At 38.6% G+C, this 9,926-nt stretch overlaps 1 protein-coding gene across 1 annotated transcript in view; it reads left to right on the top strand.

Moving 5' to 3' along the window:
* The first annotated feature begins 8,034 nt into the window (after positions 1-8,034).
* LOC131075930 (histone-lysine N-methyltransferase, H3 lysine-9 specific SUVH4) overlaps positions 8,035-9,926 on the top strand; it is a 122,946-nt gene continuing 121,054 nt past the window's right edge. The window contains exon 1 of the mRNA XM_058012893.2: positions 8,035-9,461. Coding sequence (XP_057868876.2) covers positions 8,226-9,461 — 1,236 coding nt within the window. The 5' untranslated portion in view covers positions 8,035-8,225. The remainder of the gene's footprint in view (positions 9,462-9,926) is intronic.

Below are 9,926 nucleotides of genomic sequence, written 5' to 3'. Positions count from 1 at the left end.
TATTGTTTATCGATATCTGTTCCTACCGGCATCTGTATGTGCTTTACCGATACTTGATTTGTTTAAGGTTGTATTGTGGATTAAAAGTTATAATTTGTTAACAACAGATTCACCCCCTCCCTCTCAGTTGTTCGCCAGTTATCCTAACATCTTTTAGGGTAAGGTCCCATGGGGAGGCTTGGGGATCTATTTTCATGGAGCAAGAGGTCCCACAAATAACGTTTTTTTATGCTACTGGATTATTTGGAATTTTTTCCTAAAAAATAGTAGCCCCTACTTTTTAGGTTCACATATTTCAGGGTGCAATTGGGGTGGGGCTAAGGGTAGGTACCCATGCGACTGCTTAGCTAATTTTGGTTAGCAGCCGCTGCTCAACTTTTTGTGCAAAACTTATAGAGTTGGTGACCCCATGGTAATTAAATTCAGTGCTTGTTTTTAAGTTGGACTCTTAAATGATATTTAAAAATATTTTTTTAATAATATTTCTTACAAATAAAATTTGGAAGCAAAATTGTGGGCACATAAATAGGAGAGAAAAAAAATGAAAAGAAGCCATGTGTCATTTTTTCTAATTAGTAGTTGCTGCTTATTTTCAACCCTTCCTTTTTTCTTAAACTTATTTTCAATTGTTAACCAACAACTGCTCCATAGAATATTTTCCTTTTCGCGTAATTAAAAAATTGCACGGAGACACTTTCATTGCTTAAAAATAAGCAGAAAATAAACTTAAGCAGCAGTATAGGGACATGGGTAAATTTACCCCACCAACTTAAGAATTTTTTCTATCACTTTTCATTTAGCTAATATTTTAGATTCCCATATTGTAAAAAATCTCAGTAACACCTATTGAATTTTTTTAGGAAGACCCCTCTCTATAAGACCTTACTCTTAGATAGATTATCAACACCTTAAAATTAGTATCTCTTGACATCCTTTAGCTAGATGCCTTAAAAATATCCATACTAATTTTAAAACAAAATAAAACAACTCTTAAATAAATACATTAATTTAAAAGTAAAAATATATATTTATAATTAAGGTTTTATACGAAAATTGTCCATGTTTTTTTGTGATTACATAGTGTTGTCCTCATTTTTGTTTCCAAAAATGAAGGACCACTATGGTGAAATTTTTATGAAAAAATGAAAAATTTTACTCTATGGCACGCTTCCCGAGTCAAAATTTTGACTAATCTTTGGACTGGCTTAATCCTCAGTCCATTCTCAAACTACGTTTCGAATTTCGTCCAATTATGGGTTCGTTTGCTATGCCTTTCCTTCAATTTCGGTTTTTAAAACCCAAACTGCAGGTGGAGAATTTTCTTCAAACTGCAAGTTTTAATGATATTCATTGTTATGGTCTTTGTAGGGGAATTTTTGATCAATTACATGTGCACTTTTATTTTAAATATGTCACTTGTAATTTATTTTAAGTTTTCCCTTTGATGTTTTTATCTTTTTATTGTTTTTTGGTCATTTTTAGTTAAAATAGGGATTTTTTGGCTCAACTACAAGTAAATTTGCAGTTTGGTCAAAAAACCCCTACTTTAATGGTTTTTGCATGTAATAGGGATTTTAAATCCCCATTACATATGTGCAAGTGTTTCTAACTTGTTGTAGGGATTTTATTTCCCATTTACGAGTATTTTAAACTTGCAGTTTGCTCCAAAAAACCCGATTTTGCCTTGCAAATGCATTTTTGACAATTTTAAACTTGTCATTTGTCCAAAAAAACCCGATTTTGGCTTGATAAGTGAAAAAGTGAAAAATAAAACTTGCCATTTGTCTTAAAAAACCCGATTTTGGCATGTAAATAAAAAGAGTGAAAATAAAACTTGTTATTTTCTCTCTAAAACCCGATTTGCTTCATTTTGGGCAATTCGAACTTGTCATGTGTCTTCCAAAACCCGATTTGCATGAAAAATCGGTTTGTTGAAGATTTCAAATCAATTTTTTGTGGAGATTTTTAGGGAGGAAAGGCGTTTTTGCTTCTACCCTATTTTCATGCAATCATCAACATCTTTCATGCCAAATGGAGGTTATATTGACTGGTTTTTGGAGCTAAATCAGCAAAAACGTGGTTCTTTTAATCCACATTTTGGGCGTTTTTTACTTCATAAATCTGCAGTCTCCTTAAGCGTTTTGCCTTTCTCTACCTAGGCATGGAGGGTGAGGGGATTTTTGCACCATTTAATGATGTCGTTGGAGTTTATAATTGTGGCCACGTGATTCCCTTTGGCAACGTTTTAAAACATTTGGCATCATTGCTTCTTCTTCTACCTTAGGTGTTTTGCTCTAATAATCTTGGATGCACACTCTCATTAGCATTTTGGACCTCCAAGTTTGAGATTGCTGCTATATTTATCAGTTTGGGGCATTTTTACAAAAAACGTGATAAAGGTTTGGCATCTCGGATTGCTCCTTTTCACCGGTTTTGCTTCTTCATTTCAAGAATTGTTGTTTTATTGGAGAAGCATTTTGCATTTTTAAGAAAGGTATGTTCTCTTTCCTTTCTTCCCTTCATTTTATTATTTTCTTGTTTTCTTTATTTTTCGTTATTAGTTGCATTTTTGGCATGTGATGTTCTTCCCCTAAAAATTGGTTTTTGCGAAAGAAATCTTCCCCTTAATATGCAATTGTTGAATTGCATTGTTCTTCCCAAAATTTCCTCTTAACTTGTATTCGGGATTTTTAATCTTGATGACAAGTTCGTTGAAAATTCTTGTTCTTCCCCTACGGTTAAGGAATTTAATCATTTTTGGTTAAAATTCCAAGCTTGAAAAGTGTGAAATACCCCTCCCTTGCAAATTCGGGTTTTAAAAACCGGATTACATGTTGAAAAGTTCTTCCCATTTTCATGAAAATGACTTTCCTGGATATTCCCATTTCTATCCATTCATGTTCTCCATATCCGTACTTTCCATTTCCATCATTTCCCGCAAGTCAAAATCTCATTTTTCATCCATTTCTCCATTTTCGAATTTACACGTGTACTTGTATTCGGGTTTTAAAACCCCGATTGCATGTGTGTCTTTTCCAACTTGTATACTTGCGAAAATTCTCCCAAGATCCGAAATTGGTCAAAGTCAAGATTTTCCCATATCTCCCCTCTTCCTCTCACAGAACCGTGAAATTCAAAAATCAAAGTTTTACCCATTTGAAGAAGGAAGAATGATATTTGCAGCTGACTATGATGTTGCCTTAACTCTTTTAAGTCTTCATCACAACATTCCAGGTTCACAATCAATGTCAGATTTGCCGACATCTCCAACTCCAAAGAAAATGAAATACAAATATGACAAATACCAGAATGAGGTTGCACCTTCCCAGGTGTCTTCTCCTTTGGATCGCATCAAGGACACGGAAATAGGGCACGTTGATATGGAAGAATTCATCAACAGGGTAGAAGATCCACAGGATAACAACTTGCAGCGGCTGTTGGACAGCCATATCCATCATGCATCTTCTTTCCCAGTGGCTGCCCTAAAACCTGAGTTTGTTCTTGCATGCGCCCATCATTTTGACAAAGAGTCAAGAGTCATAAAAAATGATGATGGTGAAGCTATATTTCGTCTTGATGCGGATACAATCGAGAAGGTCTTCAAAATACCTCTTGCACCTGTTTATATAGAAATCACCAAAGAAAGTGCAGCAGAGTATTATGTGAAAAGGGAAAAAGATTGCAAGCGACACATCAATAGGTGGATCCAAGAGCCACATCCTTCCTTCTCAAGATGGGCAAAGTTGTGCCGTTGTGATTTCAAGTGGGAGATAGGAGACACCATCACTCTTCTCAGCAAGATGTTGGGCCTTGAGCACTCCAATGTTTTTGAGCCATAGATGTATCAATTCATTATGTTCATATGGTAGTCGCATCACATTTCATGGGGTGAAATCATCAGCGATGCTTTGTGCGAACAACTTGCAGCAGTTCCTACCACTATGACTTTCTTCATGAATTCTTATTTGGTATATTTAGCAGCGTCACTTAGACACTTTCCAGGTCTTTCTACCAAGGGTGATCACTCACTTATACCAGTTTGGGAATATTATGACCAGTTGCCATCGAAACCTAACAGACTGCATTTCAAAAGAGTCCAAGATGCATTCTTTGGATATTTCATGTGTTAGTTTGACGTGGATCTCAGAAACAAAAGAGTATCAAATGAGGCATGGGTCAAGGTGTCTGAGTATGGGTGTTTGTTCCTGCAATTTCCCACCTTCACCTATATGAGGATTGGATGCTATGATGGTCAGCCATACATGCTTCCAAGATACCCAACCGATAAGATAATTCTTATGGAGTTGGGAAGACAAATCATGGCTGTTCATACTTTTCAGTCTGCTAGACACAAGGTTGGAATGGGGATCTCTAGCACAAACCCATTGAAAATTGGTCGATACTCCCTTGTCACATCTGTAAAGGCTAAGGCCATGGAGGTTGAATTGCAGGAAATCAAGCTTGAGAGGTTCAAACCTAGAGTTGATTTTGATTATAGAGGTATGAAAGAGAAGATCAAGAAATCCTTTGTGCATGTTCATCGCATGGAAGACATCTGGGTAGATCTCCGCATGGAAGCCGAAGTTCTGAAGATGGATTACTGCAGGCTCACTGTTGAGCAAATTGTTGACTTGAACTTGGCGGATATCCCACAAGGGATGATCGATGACGGGCATATACTTGATCCTGAATACACTTCATGAAGGGTTGAGGAAGCTCCACTTCCTTTGATCCAATGGTCACACAAGGAGCGCGTCTCCATCCTTGACAAATTTCAGCCTATCTTGGCCAACACTAACGCATGGCTGAAAAGTAATGTTGTTAGACTTATCAAAATCAAGGTCGGTAAAGAAGATGATTCTACAGGGCCTCTAGGACGGAAGTCTGAGATTCAGATTGATAACAAAGAGGGTGCTTCATCTTCAGGCACAAGGATCAAGTTACGAGTTAGTCGTGCAGTAGTGCTTCCTCTTGAGGAGATGACTACTCGTAGGAAGGAGAAATCACGGTTCCATGTTCGGGTGATCGATTTGGATAATCCAGAAGAGGGCAGCAATCTGACGATGCGCCTAAGTCTCCAGTTTCAGACTCGCCTCACGAGGTCATTCCTCCAATTTCCATTGGGACGCCTCTTTCTCCTCCTGATTTGCTCGTAGATGAGTCTCCTCAGAATGCAGTTCCCATTTCAGCATACGAGCCTTCTCCTGATCAACAACGAGAAAATGTGTTGAAAGTTCCTGAAGATAATCCCACTTGCATTCAGTTATCAGAAATTGATACTTCCACTTTTGGTTTTGAAGAATTCATGAGACAATCTTTATGTCCATTGGTAACTGAGCAAACCGTGGTCGCTATTCAAACAGATATTCCTCCCAGGGTCACCACGGTAATTCAAACAGAAACTGCTTCTCCTTTGCCTACAGCTGCTACTAGAAGTGAATTGATGACTTTGCCTCCATGGCTTAGTTCTTTCACCCCAAAAAGGAAGAAGCAAGAGATCTCACTTGATGCCTTTGACTACCAGCAACTCAAACAGTCCAGATTCAAAGTTGCTAAGAAAACAAAGACTATCTCTAGGGTAACTGTTAATAGCAACAAGATGAAAGTAGCTGAAATTGTGAAACCTATTGCAGATAAACCACTTGATGAAATGTCAGCTGTTGATTATAAGGTTACAAGGGTAGAATTGGGCAAACAAACACATGAGGTCATTAAACATGATGCTCAGTTTTCTGTTGCTTCATTAGTGCAAAGGTGTGACAATCTTCTTGCAAAGAAAGACAAGCTAGAAGAAGAAAACCGATAGCTCATGGCAGCCATTCATAAAATCACAAAACCTACTGCTGAAGGGAGTAACTCTATAGGTTCTTCTGGTTCCCAAGAATCGATTCGTGGAGTGGAAAGGGTTGCTCAGAAAGTACAAGCACTGGCTTCTTGGGTTGATCAGCTTCATGATCAATGTATACAAGTGGTAAAAGACATTTTTCAAATAATGTCTAAGTTGGAAACCATTGAGGAGAAACTGGAGCAGACTTCTAACACTTTCAAAAAGAATCTGGAAAGTGTTGAGAAAAGTCTGACAATCTGGCGTACCATGCCCCAACAACAGCTGAGTATTTTGCAGGAGCACGCCATCATCTCTTCCAGGGTCATGTACTTGGAACTTGAGGAACTCATGGAAAACAAGACCCTTGTTCTTAAATCCCTCATTGAGGAGATCAGTGATGCAAGGAGATTCCGGGATGAAGTCTATCGAGGTATTGTCTCACATTGTGAAAGGGCCTCTTGCAATATAGTAAGTCAGGATGGAGAGTTGATTCCAGAAGAAGAAGTTCTTGTTGATTTACAGATGAGGATTCATAATGAATGGAGGAGCGAACAATTCTCGGCAACTTCAATTCAAGCATTGATGAAACACCAAGCCTTTTTGCATGAGATCTAGTCTATTCTGGATAAAGACAATTCCATGCTCCTCCACTGTCACGACACTATTGTGAAGACTATGGTTGTTGCTAAGAACACCCATGAATTGAATCCCGAGGAACTATAAGCGAGCATCCAGAAATTTCAAGGATTCGTGTCTTCACAAAATACAATTTAAGTGTTTTTCAACACTTAGTTGAATTTTCCCTCTTTTGTAATCTTTAGTTGTAATTTTGTTTTGACAAGTTACATGTAAAAGTAATTTTTGTAAAATGCAAGTTACACATTACTTGCACTTTTGTAATTACATGTAAGGCAACTACAAGTTGTGTCCGATTAGGATTGTAGTTGGAATAAGTCTTAGTTAGTTAGAGTAACTCTTAGTTAGTTAATGAAGTCTCAGTTATTTATTGAATGAGTTTTGGTGGTTGAGAGAATCTCTCAAGTTAGTTAGGATCCTCACACCTTTTTCTCAAGGCTCCTCTTCTATAAATACTTGAGAGGTCCATTGTAAATATATCTTTTGGAAGGCAAACAAAAACTCTGCCAAATTTACAGCAAGAAGTCTTTGAGCTTATGTATGTGGATTGAAAGTTTTTGAAGAATAATAAAGAAGGATTATTCAAGTTTTGAGTCTTTGAGCTACACGTTTGAGTTTGAATCTTTTTATTTCTTCTATGCAAAGTATTTCTAAAGGAACTTAGTCCAATCTGATTTGAAGTCCTTGAGCTGCAAGTAGAGAAGATTAATTAAAATAGGAAAATTTCTAGAAGGAGCAGCAAGTCTTTGAGCTTGCGTCTATTTTTGAGGAAAAGTTACTGTTTGATAAGAAATAGCAACAAGTCTTTGAGCTTGCATTAGTTCTTGTCTTTGTGTTGAAAGAATAGATTATTTCAGTCTTTGAGCTGTTATCTTTTATTCGTTGTAAAATTTAGTATAACAAAGGGTAGATAGGACTTCCAATAGTCAAGTATTTGAGCTTGATATTGCTGTCCCGTCCCGAAGGAAGTGACGAGGAGTCTTTGCGCTTTCTGGAAACTTCATTTCCTTTCTCTTATTTCACTTGAAAGTGGTTACTGCTGTTATTCAATCGCTATCATTTTCTGTGAAAAGAAAAGGATATTGTCTTTCTTGAAAAAAGAAGAAAGATTGCTGTCCCATCCCATTTTATTTTCCAAGTTGTAGTTAGATAGGGGGAGTCTTCCCTTAATTAGGAGAGTTTTTACTCGTGTGCTGTGGTTGAAACCACAATTTTGTATATTTTCCCAAGTGTACACAATTTTCAACCAACACATAGCTTTCATTTAAGAATTGAGATTGTAACTTTAATTAGGCCCCTATTATATATTTTTAATTAAGGTTTTATATGAAAATTGTCCATGTTTTTTGGTGATTACATAGCTTTCATTTAAAGAACTAAGATTGTAACTTTAATTAGGCTTCTATTATATATTTTTAATTAAGGTTTATATGAAAATTGTCCATGTTTTTTTGTGATTACATAGCTTTCATTTAAAAAACTGAGATTGTAACTTTAATTAGGCCCCTATTATTATAAGTATTATAGTCAGCTAAGCTAAAAAGGCCCGCCCTTTTCATATTCGAACCCGTTACGTGAGGGTCAGATGGTCTCGAAAATTTCCGACCAAAGAACTGTATTAAATGTTCCCGCCATCATCTTGAGCAGATACAGAAATCGAAAAGCGCGAAAGCTCGGTGCGATTTGAACCCGAGACGTAACATTCTGAAAAGACGCCAGGAGAGCCGAGAAGTTGACAGGGGTTCAAATAACGCAGATTTGTATGGCGGACGCGACCATGAGCATGGTAATGGTGACACCGACAGAAAGCGAGCGCAAGAGAACGCGCGACGACGGGCCAACACAAGACTTCAATTTCTTGGAAATGCAGCAACAGCAGCCGGGAAAGGATTTTCCGGCACCCGGTGCTGTAGCAGAAGATGAAGATTCAGAGGGGCAAGTAGGTACTCGCCATGCCAAGAGAGCGCGCTTCGAACTCGGGTCGCCGGAGAACCCCGTGCTTCTTCTTGACGACGAGAATGGTAATGAGAAGCGCGTTTTGGAGCGCGAAAATTGCGTGCAGAATGAGGAAAATAAGGTCGTTCCGGACTTCGACGTTACTGTTATTGAGAGCGACGACAATGAGGAAGAGTCGAAAGAGGCAAAGGTCGCCGTGGAAGTCGCTCGGGAAAAGGTCGGTTCTCGTCGCGCGAAGAAGAGCCCGGTCGATGCAGTGGTTGAAGAATCCCAGCAGCGAAGAGTGAGCCCTAGGCTCCAGACAGCCGAAAGGCCTCTGTACTTCCCGCGTCCAAGGATTGTGCGGGCTAAAGCCAAGCAAAATGATAATAATGATGATGATGATGATGATGATGACGATGATGATGATAGAAAGCAGGGCTCCCGTGAGAAATCTGAAAGGGCCCCTCGAAATGGTGTTACTCAGTACAATGGGGCAGTACCGGTGGCAAATGGTTCGCAGGAGATATCTTCCGGTGGCTTTGGTCGGCGTGCCATGGGGCTAAAGGACCAGGATATGCCAAATGGCAAAGGGGCTAGTCAGGCCGAAGGGAAATTCCAGTCAAGCGATGCTCCGTCGGAGGAGTCTCCACAGACATCTGATCAGTGTGTCTTTGGACTTTCTGCAGATAACATGCTTAGTCCTGAGGCTGTTGCCATATCAGTGAAGACAAATGGGGTGTCTAAGCACACCAGGCATAATAAGGCTAATAATGTCAACAATTCAGCTTCCGCGAGCCCTACCAGTAATTCGGCACAAGCCAGGAAAGGAGCAAAATCAGCAACGAAGTGCAAGGAACCATCAGTAGCAGGACAATTAGTGGAAATTGGTGATTCGGAGGAAGCATTGTCACATCCATCTGACCTTAATGATGCTTTTTGGACAGCTCCAGTTCAATCTTTGGAGGGGTCAGATTCACATGGAACTTTGGGTATCAGTCCTGATGCCCGGGTGAAAGACACACTCAGGATATACAATGCTTATTACCTACAGTTTGTCAAGGTTAGTGCCATTTTATCCCTTCCTCATATAAAAGACCTTTTTATGTATGGCATTGGATGAGCTTGTGCTATTTATGGGATGGAAGAAGTTGCAATGGATTTTACGGAAAGGTTTTACTTTTATATGCCATTTACAACATTAATACTACAAAACTAAGCGACAACCAATAGTTGCAATTTCGTTAAGTTTATGCACATCATATCCGAACAGTACGTTGACAACTGTCAAATTTTTACTCTAAGAAAAACATTTTACAAGATTATGAATACGCCATAGGTAGATCCTGTAGGATCGTAGTGATAGAATAAGGCAATAATCGCGTGAAGAGTGATATGGAATTTTCCTATCAGGTCGTGAAATGATCCCCATGAAATTTGAATTTCTATCTTTCCACTGGACTCTGCATTTGAAACTATGACAAAAACATTTTCCTTTAGTGTAAAACTCCTTTAATTCTCTGAATAA

The sequence above is a fragment of the Cryptomeria japonica genome, chromosome 9 (genome assembly GCF_030272615.1).
Source record: "Cryptomeria japonica chromosome 9, Sugi_1.0, whole genome shotgun sequence".
Lineage (NCBI taxonomy): Eukaryota > Viridiplantae > Streptophyta > Pinopsida > Cupressales > Cupressaceae > Cryptomeria > Cryptomeria japonica.
The sequence above is the reverse complement of the archived record's forward strand: the minus strand, read 5'-3'. Positions and strand labels throughout refer to the sequence as shown.